We start from the raw sequence: 19,616 nt of genomic DNA on the forward strand, positions 1-19,616 counted from the left end.
CACACACACACACACACACACACACACACTTTTGTCATAGTACCCCCAAGAATTTAAAACTACTTTCACCCCTGGTTACCACACCTGAGGAGGACTGCATTTCACTGGTTTACACATGTTGTACTATAAAATGTGAACCCTATTGTGTATCTATTGTGTATGTAAAGACGACAATGAATACCTTATCAGAACCTCTGTTCAAGGAAAAGTTTGATGAAGGACATTACATAGTTTTTCCACCAGATAACTGGCAATTTAAGACTTAAAGTGAAGTTTTTTTACTAACTGGAGGATCTGCTGTCCACAGGTGTTGATTGGGCACCTGTGTCCAACCGTATTGTGACCTGTGCCTCTGATCGTAATGCCTATGTGTGGACTCTGAAAGATGGTGTGTGGAAACCGACTCTTGTCCTGGTACGCATCAACCGTGCTGCCACCTGTGTGAAATGGTCCCCGCTGGAGAACAAGTTTGCCTTGGGCAGTGGAGCTCGGCTCATCTCTGTCTGCTACTTTGAAAAGGAGAATGACTGGTGAGCATAACTAGGATGATTATGATGACCCCAAGCAGAGGTTACGCTAGACTTTTGTTGTCTAGCCTTTTTGACACAGTCAGTCAAAATGACTGATGGTGTCAAAAATAATTCTATCATATTCTATTTATACATACCAATTTAAAAAAAAATTGTATATGGCAATGTATCAAGTCCAGACAACACCAAAGTGCTTTGCACTACATTCAGATAGGCCAAAATTGTTGACCATGGAGGTTGGAAACTTGGTACCTGGGTACATCCAAGAAAAAGAAAAAGAGTTTCTTGGATGTATGTCTTAAAATGCACAGAGAAGCATCTATTTTGGGGAACAGGGCAAATGTTTGCCAATTTCCAAGCTTACAAACCTTAAACTTTATCAAACTCCTCCTTGGGAAGTTGAGGTATTGGTTTATTCTTGTTCAGTATGCAATTAAGGAGGGGGAGTAAAAGTCAGCAAAATCTTTAGTTTTTGAGAATGTTTAGGGGGCATGGCCAAGTGGCACACTTATGGTGTGGATTTAGGTTTCTGTGTTCTTTGTTAATTTAGTCCTTGTGTTGTGTCTACCCATTAATTGTTCCCATCTGTTCCTCGTTACCCTGATTATTCCCCGGTGTATATTACCCCATCTGTGTCACCTGTTCTCTGTTGGGTCCTTGTCTGATTTTAGTCTGTGTCTGCCTAGTTCCTGTGTGTTCCTGCTTTCCAGTTGCTACCAGTGTCTGAGCTCCTTGCTCTTTTGCTCTTCTGTTTTGACTGGACTTTGTGAACTTCATTATTAAAACCATCTTTTTCACTGCAACCTGGGTCCACCGTGTCTCATCCTGACCACAAAACCACAATTCATGACAGAAGAACCCAACCAGAACTACGGAGAGGTCTGTGCTAATGAAAGGAAGATAACAACCTGCTCAATGGATTATTAAAGAATATTATGATACATTGGCTCAACCCTACTACTCGAGGAAGCCTCAAAATGTATCGTCACTCTGCGGGACTGGTCACCTCTAATTCCTACAATGGACTTGACTTTGCTGATGGAGGAGGTTGAATGGCAATGCCAGGCAATGTTTGCAGTGATGATCAGCGAGCCACTTATGCCAAACATTCTAGCCTTCTGCTCTCCATCCTCCTCCACAGCTCCAGTCCTTTCTCTGTGTCATGGACCAGTTTGCAGCATCAGCCCAAGGAAGTGGGCCTCCCAGTGCGCCATCTGAGCTTCCCAGTGCTCCGTGCAGAGCTAAGCTAGGCTCCCCAAACCTGAACCAGCTAGACTCCCCGGGCCGCCCTCCACACCCTCTTCATGGCAGCCTTTTCTTTCTCTCCTCAATAATAAACTGCCTACTCCTCTATCTAGCCTATGTATTAATATAACATAGCATTCTTGCTTAGTTTCCTCTGTTCTGCATGTCAAAACCCTAAGCTTGTTAAACATGCCAAAGAAGTCTAAATTTTGGATCAGGGTTGGGCTATTGATTTCAACATTAATCTGCACTCTGCTGCCACACTGGAGACTGGAATTAAAAGAGCTGTTTTAGCCAAAGTTTGAATGTGCTTTTGAACCAGACATGCTCTAAAGCGTCCTGCCAATAAGTCTTCCATATGTTGTCAGCAAGATGCATTTAATTCACTGTGTGAAAAGTTGAAAAGTAAACTAATTAAATACGTACAGTGGAAAATGGAAAAAAGTTACGCTACAGTAATACTATTGGAAACACTAAGCATTAATTTGTGCCACAAATTGCAATCAAATACATTGGGAAAGACCTTTTTCATGCAATATTTGCACATTGACCTTATAAAATTGTTTATTTCCATGTTTTTTGCCAGTCTCGGCAGGATTTGTACTCCATAATTATATAAATGTGGATTATTATTTGATAAGCAGATTGTTAGGATTTTCAGCAGATCAGACACAGAGTTTTGTCTATCTCAGGTGGCTGAGCAAGCACATTAAGAAGTCCATCCGTTCAACAGTTCTCAGTCTGGACTGGCATCCCAACAACATTCTACTGGCAGCTGGGTCTGCAGATCTTCACTGCAGGTAAGACTAGACTCCTACCTTTATATATCAGCTAAGAAACAAAAACATTCACATTTTTTGTGACAGTTTTAAACCCTTTCTGACTTATTTTTAAAAGTTAATGTTGCTATATGAAAATGTTCTTTCAACTGGCTTAGATCAATGTAGCTGTTAAAGCTGTTGCAAAACTGCTGTAAACCAGCAGATGCTAGCAGCTCTCTGTACTTCTCAGGATTTTCTCAACCTACATCAAGGACATCGAGGACAAACCAGGCCCCACAGCTTGGGGGGCCAAGATGCCTTTTGGGGAGTTGCTGCTGGAGCATAAAGACTGTGGTGGGTGGGTGCACAGTGTCTCCTTCTCCCCTAGTGGAGACCAATTGGCCTGGGTGGCTCACAACAGCAGCCTCACTGTGGCTGATGCGGCACAGGGGAAGGAGTGAGTATAGTTATTCTTCATCTGAAAAACCAATGAGTGCTAAATAATGCAGTCTATATCGTATTACAGCCTATCTCATCCTTGTACTCAGGGTAACCCAGCTAACCACAGACCTTCTGCCACTGCTGAGTGTACTTTATGTCAACCCTACAGATATTGTTGCTGCGGTAAATTATACCTGCTCACTGCTTGTTTGTATTGTGTGATACAGAAACATTTCAGTGTTTGACACATTCAAACATATTCAAACATTGGAGAAAACCAAAAAATGTTAAGAACCTGGGATCCTGACAACTCCCAGTAATTTTTCCCTGACTTTAAAACTTTAAAAATGCATTATGAACACAAACATATTTTCATTGGTGGCTTTGACTTTGACTTGATTTATTCTCCTCTGTCTATTTCAGGGCCATGATTGTTGCCCTTACCTGTTTACCTACACAGGTCCACATGCCCTGGAGTGTGTGAAGAAGCTGGATATCCCAAAGCAGACATCAAAGGGCAGTTTGTCAGCCATGCAGCATTTCCGTAACCTGGACAAGAAGGCCACTGAGGAGGATAACAATGAGTTGGAAACTCTTCATCAGAACAGCATCATGTAGGAGACACTGCCTCTCTCTCTCTCCGTCCTACTATCATCATCAAACTTTAGTTAAACCCCTTTTATTTAGATAGATTAAATTCCATTTATCTACCTAGCCTATATTCAAAATATATATCCTCTAAAGGCACATTGCAAAAAAAAGTTAATTCAATCCAATAATACAGACAGATTCAGAGTTAATTTAGATGGCAAAACATGAGTGAATCAATGTTGAAACGTTAAACAGAAACAGTGAATCCACGTTGAAGCCTGACATTGAAACAATATTGAAAGTGGTCGGTGACATGACTGACACCATATCAGTGTTGATTCAACCATCACCTGAATGTGGATCTACATGCACATTTTAGTTTTACATTAAATCAATGTTAGGACTCAATGCTAATTCAACCTTCACCTATTCCATCTGCATGCATATTTGTATTGATTTTATATTGAATCAAGGATATGGGATCAATATTGATTCATGTATATTTTTGGTATGATAAGTCTACATCATAACATATCATTAAAAGTTTATGCACTGGTGTTAAATGCACAATTTTATTGGCAAATGTTGGGCATTATGTCATTCAAAATTCTTTACCATATTTTCAAAAATGTGTGTATACAAACTAAAAACAACATGGCATTAATATTACATTTTATTTAAGATAACAGGCACAGATCTGAAAGCATATTTCACTCCTTTTTGACTGTCACAACAACAATCTATTGACCATAACAGAGTCCATGAAGTGAAGCCTTGTACTGTATGAACCAAGGAAATAGTATGAGTTGGGGTAAGTCAGCTCTGGGTGAGTACACCCAGAGCTGGTTGGCATCACTTTGGATGATGCCAACCAGATTGGATTGTTGTACTCCATACCTCCCGCTCTGGTGCGTAGTGAAGCCACTTCTTGACAGTTTTCCTGTAGTCCTGGTCAGTCAGCTTTGGGTCAAACGGCCGAGCAGCAGCTGAAAAATACAAAAATAAGAGTGAGGAAGGCACCTGTTTGGACCTGTTAGAAAGACAAAAATTTGAAAAATTTTGAAACATGTTAAAATATTAAATAATGTACTGGTTATTGGTCTGAGAACAAACATAGAGACCGTACAGTTCCACTTGAATGCTAGCCGTTAAATTAATAAGAACACACTATTGAATATTCATGAATATGTATCTTACGTTACTTGATATATATAATCACATTTACCTATTGGGCTGCAGCATAGACACAAAACAATGTAGTTTTTGTTTTCAATAAACACAGTTAAGATGAGAATAATATTGCCAAACTTGCCGCAAAAGTGCTCAGAGTAGAATTCAATTCAGAACCAGTTTGCAAACAAGTCAGCAGCAAAAGGGCCGTGTGTTTAGGACATACCATTAGTATAAAAAGAGGGAGGCAGACTGCTCCACTGCTTGTAGTGACTTGTAGACATTTTTATGTCAACACATTTTGCACAGCCAGTAATAATATTTACAAACAAGAAAATGTACAAAAAAGGAATCACAACTGACTGTTCTCAACGTAGAGCACAAGGAGGAGGAGGGAAGGGGACGCATTGTGACAAACATCATACATTAATTCAACACTGATTACCAGTTCTTCCCAACCATGGCCATTAAGGTGCACTGACTGCATATTTTGGATGTTCCCCTCTTTCAACACACGCTATTCAGATATTGCAATTGAGCAAAATCAATTGAAGCAGGGGAATGGCTAAAACCTGCAAATAAAGTGTGCCCTGAGGACGAGAATGAAAAACGAGGATTAGACGCTGGCTTTTTAATTAGAATTAAAATAGAATTAATAATTAGAATTAAAATGTCAACAACATTGATTCAATTACATCTTTTCAACATTGGTTAATTGGCTAGAATTTGATGATTGATTGTTGATCCACCGTCAATCGTCGACCTCAATCAAAAATCAACCTTTTTGTTCATAATTTAACATTGAGTTATTGCTTGCTATCTGCTTTCAACATTTGGTCACTGTTTGGGAGGTACAACTAGCATTTCTCACAACTGTAATATGTTTTTGACCTACAGGCAGCTGTGTGTTGTATCAGGGGAGAAATCCAAAGTGGAAAAGTACAGCAGTGTAGGCCTGGATGGAGCCATGGTGATCTGGGATTTTAAGGTACTATGTCAAGTTAAAGCTGTAAGCAGCATTGGGCAGCCCTCAGTGCTCAGCGCCATTCCAGCCTCTCGATGTTCTTCGATAGGTAGTACATTTGGCGAATCTTGCAATTCACCTTCTGTCCAGTTTAATACAAGTCTAGCGCCAACTCTTTAAAGTTGGGTTGAAAACCACCCTTCCAGTAAGTGCTGATAACTTTCTGTTTTATGGCGAATGATTGGCAAGGACTTGCCCCAGGCTTTTGAAAACATCACGTGTGGTTAACAGTTAGTGGATAGAGTTTCAATCATATGTCATGCACAGGGAGAAGCTGGAGGAATAATACTCATAAGAGAACAAAAGAAGCACTAATTTGGAGGCCTAAATGTGGGACCTGAGTGGTATGATCTAAATAAAACCAAGGTAGCAAATGTGAGCAGGTTTTAAAAATGAGCCAATTAAGATTGACAATTTATTACAAAATAAGTCTCTAAAAAAATGCAGGGCAATGTCACGCAACCTCTGTGGAAAGAAGCTGGAGATAAAGTCTTAGAGAAGGGAAGTGGCGCCGACATTCCATCCTCTCCAGAATTTCTCTGCCACTTGGCCAGCGCTCATCATCCAGGGCCTGGTCCTCCCTTGCCAGCATTCCTCTTTGGCCACCTCCAGCGATCGCCAATGCTGGGTCTAAGGCGTTCTGCCCACACCGCCAGATCTGGGCAACTACACACCTGCCAGCTGTGTGCGATCCGCGTTTACTGGTGCCACATCTCCCAGATCGGTGCACTTTGCCCCTCCGCTTTGCTAGTCCTGCAACTTGTCCCTGGCCGCCAGCAATAGCAATAGCTATTGCCGGATGCGACACTCTGCCCAGCACTCTGTGTCCTTCTCTCCGTCCGCCTCTCTCAACCAATCCTGCCAATTTCCTGTTTGTACACTGCTCAAATAGGGAACACCTGTGCCAGCCAAAGTGGGCGTCTCCGGCGGGCCGTGGGTGGTAACGCCACCCTCAAAGATAAACACAAAAAATGAGGAAACACAGCAAACCAAAAAATAAACTCAAAATAATGTAACAACAAATGTAAATAACTTCAAAATATCACAACAAGTGTAAGACTCGTGGGTGTTCAGATACTGTGATTGTCCTTTGTAGAATAATCCACAGAAATAATTGAGCTCTTTCTCGGTGTAAAACATTTAATTTATTTTCCGCTACTCAATCAGCTGTCACCAAACTCAACTGACCTGCACTTAGCTGTTCCCGAACGTTTGCTCCTCTCCCCCATCCAGGGAGCCTTTCAAAATAAAACATTTTATATTCTAATAACTCCAAGTTTTACTCTTACACATACAAGGCAATTCCCCTTCCCCCACTGGTCACTCATGGGAGCTCATAGGAGTTCTCAGATTCACTAAGATAGTGAATCTGAGACTCACTGTCTCAGATTATCTTAAATTCTGTGTAGACGTGGTGCCGGCCTCAAACCCCTAAGACTGTTCGATGTTACCCAAATAACAAAGCATAGGTAACACAAGGAGTTATGACTGTCCTCATCCCGAAGTAGGCCTACAGGACTAAAGATGAGAAGATAAAGGCAGCATATAGGGAGGTAAAACATTGCCTGAAGAAGGCAAAAGACTGCTACAGGAGGAAAGTGGAGCAGAAGCTCAGGGAGAACTGCTTGAGTGATGTCTGGGATGGTTTCAAACCATTACAGTTTTACAAGTACAAAATGTTCGAAAACTACTAGTTATAACTAGTCCAATATGTTCTACTATTGTTCGTTTTAGCTCAAGGCTTGAGGTAAAACGAAAAATCTTAATGACTCTTTTGTTACAGCATTTGACAGTATAATAACACTTGATGATAAAATGTATAACTGGTGCTACATGTTACAGTTTACTTGAGGAAAGGGACCATATTAATGACAATTATGGTCTCATGACAGTCACAGTTAAGACTAATAACAAATGACAGAGTAATCTAATAATACACAGAGATATGACATACTTTAAAAATATCAACTTTGTATTAAAAGTGTCCTCATTTACCAAATGATACTTACTGACAACAGTCAAACATTCATGAAGACTCCTTTATGTTCATGACAGGTGTTATGTCATGTTTATGACAATGTCATGTCAGTCTTATGTACAGCACCTGCTTCACGGCAGATGCTGCCCCAATCCGCCTGTCGATCTCCCGCTCTCTTCTTCCCTCATTCGTGAACAAGATCCCCAGATACTTAAACTCCTCCACTTGAGGCAGGACGACCCCCCTGACCCGGAGAACGCACTCTACCCTTTTCGGGCTCAAGACCAGGGCCTTGGATTTGGAGGCACTGATCCTCATCCCGGCCACTTCACACTCAGCTGCAAACTGCTCCAGTGAGAGCTGCAGATCACGACCTGATGAAGCCAGCAGGACCACATCGTCTGCAAAAAGCAGAGATGCGATCCTAAGGCCACCAAAACGGATCCCCTCAACACCTCGGCTGCGCCTAGAAATTCTGTCTATGAAAGTAATGAACAGAATCGGTGACAAAGGGCAGCCTTGGCGAAGTCCAACCCTCACTGGAAACGAGCCCAACTTACTGCCGGCAATGCGGACCAGACTCTGACACCGGTCATACAGGGACCTGACAGCCCGCATCAAAGGGCCCGGTACCCCATACTCCTGGAGAACCCCCCACAAGTCCCCCTAGGGACACGGTCGAACGCCTTCTCCAAGTCCACAAAACACATGTACACTGGTTGGGCGAACTCCCATGCACCCTCCAGGACCCTGTTGATGGTGTAGAGGTGTAGGGATGTTAAGGTTATTTTTTTTGTTTTGGTTTTTTTATTTTTTTTTTATTTAATGCTTTAAGTGTCTGATGCATATCTAGAGTACTGTGTGGGATACAGAAATGACCCAAAGGGATTAATAAAGTTTATGTCTGTCTTTCTATATATTCCTTCCAATGATCAGCACTCATCACATTCATATTGTCAGTTGGTAATGTCACCTTAGTCCCACTGCTTTTGAACAGGAACTCATCTGTTTTACTGAGTAGTTGTCTTCCTTCTACTCTTTCATTCATACTAATTTAAGCCTGTGTCTGATGACATAGAACAACATGAGGCTGATTGCTTCTCTTAACACTGACGTGGGTATGGCAAAATGGCAAAGTCCAATCTTTTGTTATTAGATGATGAGTTTGGTGCATCATCTACTTTGCACCAAATTGGACATAAATGACCTTCATTAACCTCTAAAGAGGCAAATAGAATTATACTGGAATTTGACTCCAGTGTGCCCCATGGAATACTCCAACAGCCATATTTCCCTGATATATCATCTGTACCAGATTATTTGAGCATTAAAGGAGCACTGGTACACACATTGGTTCCTTCCACTCAGAGTAGAAACTGAGGATTATTAGGTGACTCCTTCAGCTTCTCCCTGTGTATGATATAAGGTTGAAACTGTATACATACCCATGAAAACCACACATGATGCATTCAGAAGCCTACAGGAAGACCTCACCAATTATTCACCATGAAACAGGAAGTGAGAATAACTCTTCTGCACAAGATCAGTTTTTAGTGAAACCTTAGAGACTTTTTGCTAGAGTCATACTGAACTGGACTGATTGCTATTTTCAAGATTCACCAAATGCTCTGCCAAGGGGACAAGTGAGAGCATTTCTGACAGCGATGGATGGCGAGGCAGGAAAACCTGTAGCCACCACAGTCACAGCGGCTGTTTGCTGCTATAATTATCATTATTATTGCTGACTGATGATCAAAACACTATTTTTGGATCATTTAATATGTTTTCTTCCTTGTTTTGCAGGACTGAATCAAGATGGGCCTACTTATTTTTCTAAAGTTTCTGCAGAACCATTGTGTTTCATAAACAGACAGTTTGCTGTTCTTTGTTTTTGCTTTGAAGAACTGGAAAATACTATCATCACTAGGGGAGCTGCATTTTTATGTGGATCAAAAGAATAATAAATAAAGCTTTCTTATTATTTTATATTGTAGCATCATTCTGTGGAAACAGTCCTTCAGAACTGTAATACATCAATTACATAACATTCAGTTCCTCATTAGAGACAAGACAATGTACACAGTGTCATTTATTATGTCCATGGGTAAAGACATTTCTAATTTGACCATGTGATAGTCTTGGTTGCAGGGATGTCCTCCATGCACTTGAGGATGTACTCAGGCACAGATTAAAAGTAATGAGGCTCTGTCAATGCTTTAATTTTTTTTTTTTTTTTTTTTTTTTGCTTAAATGTCATCATTTGCTTCAAATACTGGACTGACGGGAACAAAAAATATTAGGGCAGGACTTCTATATTTAGTGACTTGTAGAATGGAATCTGTTAAGGGATAACCGTAGTCTTGTGTCTGAGTGAAAAAAATAACAAAAATTCTGACACAGGTATGCAGATTTATTTGGTCGTATTTGTTTCAGATCATTTGGGACAAAACTAAGTGTAAGATTTTTTAAAGTGTGACTCAAAGAATACAATTTATATCTTGTACTTTAGAATTTGAAGTGGTGTAACTGCTGTTTTGTATTTGTGAAAGATTGAAAAACATCCACCATTGCAAAACTTTTAAAGTTTTTTCTTTTCTTTTTTTTTTTTTCCTGAAAATTAAACTCCTCAGTTACAAGGCAAGGTACAAACGTTTGCACTGAGAATGCCTCCATACTACTGTCCTTGCTGAGCAGCACTCACCGACTCTTTCATTTTTCTGGGTGCAGGTGTCCCTTTGACCACTAGATGTCCTTATTCAATCAGTTTTCGCTTGACAGATGCCGCTTCGGGGGTAGTGTGAGGTGGGTCGGGGGGGATGGGGGGGAAGGAAAGGAGGTTCTACTGTTGTCCGTGGCTCGGACCAAAGCGGAGTCAGTGTGTTAACCACGCCCCTCTCATGAATAATACCACACCTCCCGTTGAACAGGAGGAGGCTAGTGCCAGAAAGAAATCTCCAGACGTCAGCGCTTGCTCACTCGTGGACGGAGATTTTCGGTCATAATATCACCATCCGTGAAGGATAAGGGTACTCTTATTTCCGGTGATGAAATGGGCGTAGGAAGACACTGGAATCCGCCTTATGTACTTCGACTCCGCTGGTTTCCGCCGGGTATTTACGGAGGAGGACACACTAAGGGGTGGAAATTAGCACAGACGGCCGTGACCAACATATTATCTACCAGTCAGACGTTGTTTTTATCGCACGTGTATTGAGGAAAAACATTAGTTGAGGTGGGTTTACTGTATGTTCAAGGGCTTATTTCAGTGTGTGTGCGTTGTGTGAAACCTATGTGTGACCGAAGGAAGGATGTTATTGTAAAGAGCTTTGTGCTTGTGCTTTCATTGAGCGTCTGCGTTTGTACGTGCATGTTCGTGTGAACAAATCCTACGCCATCACATCTTTCAAATTCATCAAAACGAAATGCGCCCAAGCCTTTGTAATAATTATATTCAAATCAAAAATTATAAGTGAACTGAGGTTGATACACTGAACAGAATGATCTGGATGTTTAATTTGAGATCAGTAATATTGCTTGTGTTGATGAATGTTATAGTAGTCACTTTGTGCTTATCTCAGCAGATCAGTGCTGAATGACCACAGGGAGTTCATATCCCTTTAAAATGTGCAATGAATACATGAAGATAATGCAAGTATTTCCATATACTGTCCGTGATGCTAGAGTCTCTTTTCTGTGACATGGTGCCTGTAGTGTGCGACTGTTTCACTTGTAGTTGTAAAAAAACAAACAAACAAACAAAAAGCAACAACAACAAAAACAACAACAACAACAACACTGTAGTTCTGATAAGACTGGAAATAGACTAATGGTGTATTGGGCTGGATGTTTGTGAGGCAGCTGGAGATTTACAATTGTTTTGACAGGAAACACCAATCCTTTGTTTGGATACTGCAAGAATAATGTTCACACTTTGGAACATTTCTGGCACTGTTCAATTTCACAGGGTAAGTAATATGAACCTGAATTCATATTAAGTTCTTATTATATATCATGCTCACGGAGAATCTAATACCACATGAACAAATTGTTTATTGAGGTCCTTTGTATTCCCCGCCTTGTGTTGCTAGACAGTAGTAATGCAAATGGATGTAATCCCATAGTAATCTCCTTTATCCTGTACTTCATTGTTGGGGTTTAACCCTGCTTCAGTTAACTTCCCCCCAAATATCCCTTTGTCTAGTATTAGTTTAATTAGATGACTCACAACCCCATACCCCCCAGAACAAATGGAGAGACTGCAATACCTGTTATGTTGACTTGATTGTGTGCTGTCCTTTCAGTTAAATTCACATGTTTAATCTGAAAGCCGTTTTTAAGTAGAAAACTGGCAATTTATTGGCAGCTACACAGTGGTACATTGATACACAGTTCAGTCTGATTTATATGTAATACAAGACAATCCCCTTGAGTTTATAGTTCCCCCTGGTCAGAAGTTATCTTTGTTAGGAAGCACACCAACTGCAGCAGCATGCCATCGACCTTGCAGCAACCTCTCTTTCTGACTGTGAAAGTGCAAACTAGTCCCTCTTAAAAGGACGGAATGGTGTGTGTGGCCATACATCCATAGGGTCAGCTGTTGCTGATTGGGACTGTACTTTACCCCAGGCACAGCTGGGGTAAAGTTGATGCTCCTTAGAACAAGTGTGGGAGTTGTGGGAATTTATTTCCAAGATTTAAGTTAACTTTATGGTTATTAATTCCAACACCAAACAATTCGAACAACATGTTCCATTCAATTTCAGTCCAATTCGGTTTATTGTTGTAGCACCAATTTACCACTGATGTCATCACAATGCACTTTACAAAAATGGGTTACCAATGCTGTAAACACACCCAAAACATTATAGAGATTCTGGTACTGGTACCATGTTTTATACTTCTCTGTATATTCCGACTGTTTTTTTTTTCTAACAAAAAGTAGTTTGCATTTGCTTGTAAAATAAAGCATCTGTTTTTAATTTTTCACTCACTTTTTAACTGTTGTTTAAAACAAATCTATATTATTTATTTATAACACATTTACTACCCAGTACAGATAATCTGGTGCTGGTAGTTATAAGAAATGTCCAGATAAATCACATATGTATGTATTAGTATTCTTCCAAGAAAAAGAGAGATTTGGAGGAAGTATTTGCCAAACAATTTCTGTGTGTTGATGCAGAATTTATGTAAATTGATGTAAGTTAAGGGTGAGGCCAAAAAAACATGTAGTTTCAGGGTGGCACATAGGCCAGCAATAGAACATGCACCCCCATATGGGAAGCCTAGTCTGGGGTTGCAGTCCTGACCTCAGGGCATTTGATAAACATGTATATTTCCCCATTCTCTCTCTGCTACTTTCACATCTAAATAGGGGTCCACTGATTACTCAGCTAGCTGGTAAATTGGCCACGATCTCCTCAGTTTTGTTAGATGGGTCACTGACTGATACTTGTGAAACCGATCTTACCCACCGATCTTATTTACTGCAGCAAAGATTTAAATATCAACCACTGCACTCTTTTGCTCTGGCATGACAGAGGTTTGATTGACAGACCCAGCCACCAGGTCATGTCTGTACATTTGTAGTTAACAATAGTGATCCCACTGTTGCCATCTCAGTGACTTCTTTGCTATATTTAGCAACATTTCAGAAACACAAAAAGTTAATATTGGCCAAAATTAGAATGAGCAGTTCAGGCTATCGCTGATCTCTCTCTCTGTCTCTCATATTGTGATGGAAGGTCATATCTGTGTTGTGAGGTAAGGACACCTACAACCATATACAAAAAAAGTTCAAATTTCTCACATCTGATGGACTTGATGGCCATGTTTGCATCTCAAGTCTTATTTGCTTTGTAAATTAGATCCTGAAATATATATATACTTAGTACATTAGTATATTTACTTAAGCAACATGATTTTATATGGTTATGTTAAATGACCAGAAAATATTTCTGAAAACAGAATATTCTTCACAATATGTGGCTTTCTTTAACTTTCCAGAACTTTCCAGGAGCTTTAGTGATTTGATCCCCTCTCAGGACTCACATTAGAGCTTTCCTTCAAACACAACAGCTGCATGACAGATGTTCAGTAAAAAAGAAAAAAGTCAGATGAGACCCACTTTATACTAATTGCCCACCACCAAACACATAAAAGTTGTCTGGTGACTGAGAAAGTGGAGATTTTAGCAGCCAAAAACCATCATCACAAGGACAAATCAGAAACCCTGGATGAAAAAGGAGGTGTTTGAGATGCTGAAAGCATGAAACTCTACTTTGAAATGTGGGGACAGAGAAGTGCTCAGGTCATCCAGAGCCAACCTAAACCACGCTATCAGAGTTGAAAAATATGCCTATAATCAGAAAATTCATAAAGTTTTCCATGAATCGGTAAACCCCAGGCACATGTGGCAAGGCCATTCAAATGCACGGGAGCGAAGCTGGTGAGGCAGCAGCCAGCTGAGCCTCACCTTGGATTGTGCAACCTCTCGCTAACTGTGCTGGCTGCCATTCTATGGGAGAATGTCTGCTTGTCCCAGAAAACTTGCTAAGCCTGGTGGTCGGGGCACCAAGGTAGAGTTCACTGTGGTTCACTGTGTTTTTGTATTAAAAGATGCTAAGTAGGCAGGAAAAGTAAAAATATTACTGGGTAGTTGCGGGAAAACATCACCAGGGTAATGCTATGTAAACCCACAAGTTTTAAAAATAACAAATTGAAAAATACAATTAAACTGAATATCAAATTATTTGCACTTCTGTTTAATCCAAATTAAGTCAGCTGCTCCATAAGGCCCACCAGGGCTACAGGGGCCCCATAAATGATATTTTAACACAGACCACAGATACATAAATGTAACATTTGTTTATTGAGATTATCAAGGCTGCTAAGTTTGATGTAATGGTTTCGGCATGCATAAATTACTGGGTATTTATGTTACGGGAAGTCATCGCCGTAACATAATTACGGCAATGACCTCAATTTTGGTACCAAAATTGATAGAAATTTAATTTATGTAGCTTTAATAGCTCTTGGGGAAACCCTGGGTATTAATGCAATATCTTCTCTTTGGGATCTTCTAATGGTTTGTCGTTGCTGGTTGTACAGAACTCAAAATGCAATTTAAACCCACAACTATAGAGTCTTAAAACCAAATAATAATAATAAAATACAATTAAAATGAATATCAATTATTTGCACTTGTGTTTAAGCCAAATTATTTTATTGAGAATATCAATGCAGCTAAATTTGATCTAATTGTTTCAGCATACAAAATAAAAAAAAAAATAAATGTTTAATATTTAAATGTAAGAGTTTAAGGAGCTGGAAAGCTTACTCTGTAAAAGTTCAAATAGTTAAGATTGTTTTGTTACTATGGCAACAACTTGATGCCAAATTTAATCTTTGAGTTTGAACTCTGTTTGTTCACAAATATATCTGAGTAAACTACAATTATCACTACTCTCACCTAGAATAGGGTACTAAGGCAATGGATTTATACTAAATCCATGGTGAAATGCTGTTAGTGGTGCTGATGTTTTTAGCAGCAAGAGGGGCCCCTGAGTCAAATTCTGCTCAAGGCCTCATACAACCTTGGACCAGCCCTGCACGATGAGCTAAATCTGATGCACTGTGCATCTATGCTGGATATAAAGGGACAAAGGGGAAATTGAATTTATGTAGCTTTAATAGCACTAACATTTTGTGTCTGAGTTTTTAATAAGCACCACAGAAAGTGTTTTAAGCTTCATGGGACGAGTTTTTCTGATCTTGCGGTCTCTCGCATTAACTCTGGCTGACTAAGTGGAACAAAGCATTTGATATGGTTTGATGCATCGTGTAACCGGAAAAATAATAATAAAATAAAATGTCAGCATGCTGCATGACTATGAGGCAAACGTCAAAGCTCCTCAGTAGGCTGAACTGCTTAACCACTAATACACTGTCCAACCAGGACCACATACATAATATTTATCAGTACAGACACAGAGTCATGCTGGGCAGCGTGTTGAGATGTAAACATACACGACGCACATAATTCTTTGTTCACAAAGACAAATCATTCTAACTGCTCGCTCATTGCACACTACTGAAAGCACAGGTAAAGCTTGGTGGACCGCCAGGCTTATAATACACTTGGAGAAACCCTGGGTATTAATGCAATATCTTCTCTTTGGGATCTTCTGATGGTTTGTCTTTGCTGGTTGTACAGAACTCAAAGCTATAATACACATTTACATAATGGAAATGTATTTAATTTGAAATTAAGATACTGTGATAAAAAAAAGCATGCTTTTTAAGATGTCAGTCAGTTCTTGAACCCAGTCAGAAAAGCTTTTTGTCCTTTTTTCCCCAGGGACTATCAGCAGGAAACATATTAATATGCAACTATGTTCCGAAACAGCCTGAAGATGCTGCTTGGAAGCAGGAGTCGCAAGCTGAACAACGGTCTGTATATCCACCATCTTTTACTTTGTTCAGATGTTGCTGTCTGTCACAATTTCCAGTGACTGTCATAAACCTCACAGTGTTTTATTGGGATTTAGCGTTCATCCTCACCACCTCTCATTCACCACATCATGACAGTTCTGTTCCTCTTTGGTATAAATCTGTCAGGAATGGGCATCTCCAGTCTTCGAGTGCCACTCTTCTGACACTTTTGGATACATCCCTATTCAAACATACCTGAATCAAATGAATAGTTTTTGCAAAACTTGCTGACATTCCAACCTGGTAATTCAGCTGTTTAAAGCGTGTTGGGGCAGGGATTCATTGTCTAAGTCGTAAAATTTTTATCCAGCTGACTGTGCTTCCTTTCTGACTGGTTTTCTGCTGACTAACAGATGACAGCAGCATTGATTCGGACGCCACAGACATCAGGATGATGAAGGGCTTTACTCGCTCACTGCCTTCCTCTCCCCTTCTCAGTCTTCGCCTGGCCAAGAGAAATGGTAGGACTGTTTTTTCTGTCGGTCAGTAGCAAAGAAATACTCTCAACATTAAGGCCCCATGCCTCCCTCTCATGCTGCCACAAACAGCCTCTGATAGAAATCTGTCTAAATCAAACTATAAGGGGCTTGATTGTGAACCCCTTATAGTGGTTTAAAAAATGAGTATCATGATGGAGTATATTTCTGAGTACACCAGACAGGGACTGATAAAACAGCTCTGTTTTGCTCTTGTGTTTGCTGTGGGATTTAGATCTGCACCCTCCACAAAATCTTGACGACCTCTAACCCTTCCTTCGATCATTTTTGTGCCCATTCGTGAGACAGTAATCAATGAAATGTAACTCCTGTCCTGCCTTACCTCTTTCTTCTTTCCAGGGTTGATTTGAAACACTTTCCTAAACATTACCATGTGGGGATCCCCACTCTCTGTTCTTGCTCTTTGCCCCTACCCTATTCACTAGTTCTCAAAACATAATCATTGTTGTGAGAGGGCTCCAGCATGTCCACTCATGCTCAGATTTTAGAGAGGCCCCTTTTTCCTCAATTGGTTTATTTTTCTTTATTTGTCTCAGTTCTTGTTCATTCCTCTGTCCCTTCTGTCCCGGGTAGGTTCGTATAGTCTCTAATGTACCACAAACATGTCTTCTTCAGTTAATCATTGTCTTTGTTACAGATAAATTTTGGCACATTCTTCTTTAAAGCTACAGTATGTAATTTACAAACATATGTTTTTTACTATGGATGCTCCAATCAGGTTTTATGCTTCTGATACTTATCCGATGCCGATCACCCATGAGTAGCGATCACTGTTGATCACCAGTACAGATTACATAGATTGTTAATTTTTTAATTTAGGTATAAATGGTTATGTGATCCAGCTAAAAGAACAATAAAATCACCTTAATTTAGTCAAAAACGTACAAAAAAGTGTGCAGGCACAATGCAGCAGCTATAAGATGACCTGCTTCCAGCAGCAAAATGACACCAATGATGGCTCACTTTCAAACTCAAGTAAAAATCACTAAGATGAAAAATCTTCTTTTTCTTCTTAAGAGGAATCACACAAGGTTGTCTTTATTTGAAATTAAATTAAATGAACTGTTTCACTGTAACTGACAGAATGTTGACCAGAGCTGCAGAGTTTTTTTGATAACAGACAACATGCACACTGATCCACTTCAGTAGTTGAGATGTTGTTGTTTGGAATTTACAAGATCTGGCCTTCATTCATGCATTGACATAAATCACAGGAACTGGCAAACTGCTGTCTGTGCTTAACTTGCCCAAGCTCTCCTGTGCTGCTCCCATCTGGCCGGTGGTGGAGCTGTACGGAATCCTCTCTGTTATCACTGGAGATCTTTGGTGGATCCCCGGTCACAGTCTATCCACATGCATTCATATCAGCATTTCACATTAAAGCATTAACTTCTCTGCATGTGACTCTTTTTCCTTTTTGAGTAAACATGGTTGAGTTGTCTTTCTAAACTTTCCTTTCGCTTCTCTGTGTGAGACAGATTATGCTCCCAGTTCAGCTCCTTCTGCAACCCTTCTGTGTGTGTATGAATGTCCCTCGTTTTGTTGGAGGAGGGGAGGTTTTGATGTGGAGTGAACAGAGTGGAAGGAGGTCGTCTTACACCACAGTCTGCTGAAAGCAAGACTGACGAACACTTGGATTGTTTTCTTGTTTTTCACCCATGGCATTATCTAACCCACAACAGTTTTTTTTTACCTCAGTGATTAGTTGTTTTCTATATTACCAGTTTTGTTCAAGCTGTTGAAATAAAAATGTAGCTTCATTGAACAACTAAAGTATGACAGATCTGCTGTAAATTGGGTCAGACTCAATATCACTATTGCATTTTTGTGAATTCATCTTCTCAACAAAGAACTTTTGCTGATGTCATTTGCTGGAATCCCGCAGTCGTAGTGCTTTAAAACTGAAGGTCTTATATTTCTCTTCTTATCTTGGAGTCTATGTCTCGCCTTGTCTTGTCTTTTCTTTTCTTATCTTTTCTTCATCTGTGTATTCTGTTGAAGGAAGAGCTTTGGACCACAAAGAACCAGGTGATGGCAGCAGATGCTCCAAGATCTGCTGGATCTTGGAGCAGATCTTGTTAAATCGTTTTCTCTGTATTCTACATAAAAGCTGTAAAGTAGATTGGACTGCTCAGCAGAGATTTTGAAAGTGTGCACACACTCCAGGAGCAAGTGGTGTCAACACAGGAGGTCTTCCACCCAACAGTCATGGGTGCCAGCAAACACCTTCAATTGTGGTGGAGGTGTTTTGACACCAGAGGTGGTCACTCATGCCACGTCTGTCCTGCACTGTTTACTGAAGCGGTTGTGCTGTTGCCAATCCCAGGTGGAGAGCACACAGCTATGTGAGGAATGGACATTGTGCAGCTGATGCAACAGAGAGACAAAGGGGAGAACATAAGCAAGGTGAGGGTGGAGTACTGCATGTCAAAGTTTTAACATGCAGTCCAATAAAACCGAAACAAAGCTTCTTGAAAATCTTTTAATGAAAGTGCAAAGATCTTTAAGGTTTGATTTAACTAGTTTTACAGAACTTTTGCAAGGAGTTTACTGTCAAACTTTTATAAATGTGAAAAATTTCCAAATTATATACGTTGGAAGATACATGTGACCTGACTGTACAGACTCAGGTCACATTTCAAAATATCTGGTATACTGTGTTATTGTGATAACTAGAGATGTGCCGATCAGGTTTTTTCCTGCCGATTCCGATTCCGATCAACCATGAGGGTCGATCACAGATACCGATCACATAATTATTTTTTTAATCATAAGCATAACCGGTTACAATATGTGGAAAAAGGAACCATGAATTCAACTTAATTTAGACAAAAATTTGTTTTTAATAACTTTTTCCAAGAAGAAAACTAAACAAAACAGGCATTG

At 40.1% G+C, this 19,616-nt stretch overlaps 1 protein-coding gene and 1 long non-coding RNA gene across 4 annotated transcripts in view; both read left to right on the forward strand.

Moving 5' to 3' along the window:
* The window catches only part of LOC103156812 (actin-related protein 2/3 complex subunit 1A), a 19,555-nt gene extending 9,829 nt beyond the window's left edge, over window positions 1–9,726 (forward strand). For 2 of the 3 annotated variants that reach the window (XM_007578991.2, XM_016664659.1), the window contains exons 4-10: window positions 308–530; window positions 2,468–2,575; window positions 2,787–2,993; window positions 3,085–3,160; window positions 3,401–3,591; window positions 5,636–5,726; window positions 9,544–9,726. In XM_007578991.2, the coding sequence (XP_007579053.1) occupies window positions 308–530; window positions 2,468–2,575; window positions 2,787–2,993; window positions 3,085–3,160; window positions 3,401–3,591; window positions 5,636–5,726; window positions 9,544–9,549 (902 nt within the window). In that variant the 3' untranslated portion in view covers window positions 9,550–9,726. The remainder of the gene's footprint in view (window positions 1–307; window positions 531–2,467; window positions 2,576–2,786; window positions 2,994–3,084; window positions 3,161–3,400; window positions 3,592–5,635; window positions 5,727–9,543) is intronic. The other variant, XM_016664660.1, reaches the window with a different exon arrangement.
* Window positions 9,727–10,603: 877 nt separating this feature from the next.
* On the forward strand, window positions 10,604–19,141 carry LOC103156813 (uncharacterized). Its single transcript, XR_478186.2, has 4 exons — window positions 10,604–10,972; window positions 16,100–16,191; window positions 16,587–16,694; window positions 19,057–19,141. It is a non-coding gene; the product is annotated as an uncharacterized LOC103156813 (long non-coding RNA).
* Window positions 19,142–19,616: the final 475 nt, after the last annotated feature.

The sequence above is a fragment of the Poecilia formosa genome, unplaced genomic scaffold, assembly GCF_000485575.1.
Source record: "Poecilia formosa unplaced genomic scaffold, Poecilia_formosa-5.1.2 Scaffold503, whole genome shotgun sequence".
NCBI lineage: Eukaryota > Metazoa > Chordata > Actinopteri > Cyprinodontiformes > Poeciliidae > Poecilia > Poecilia formosa.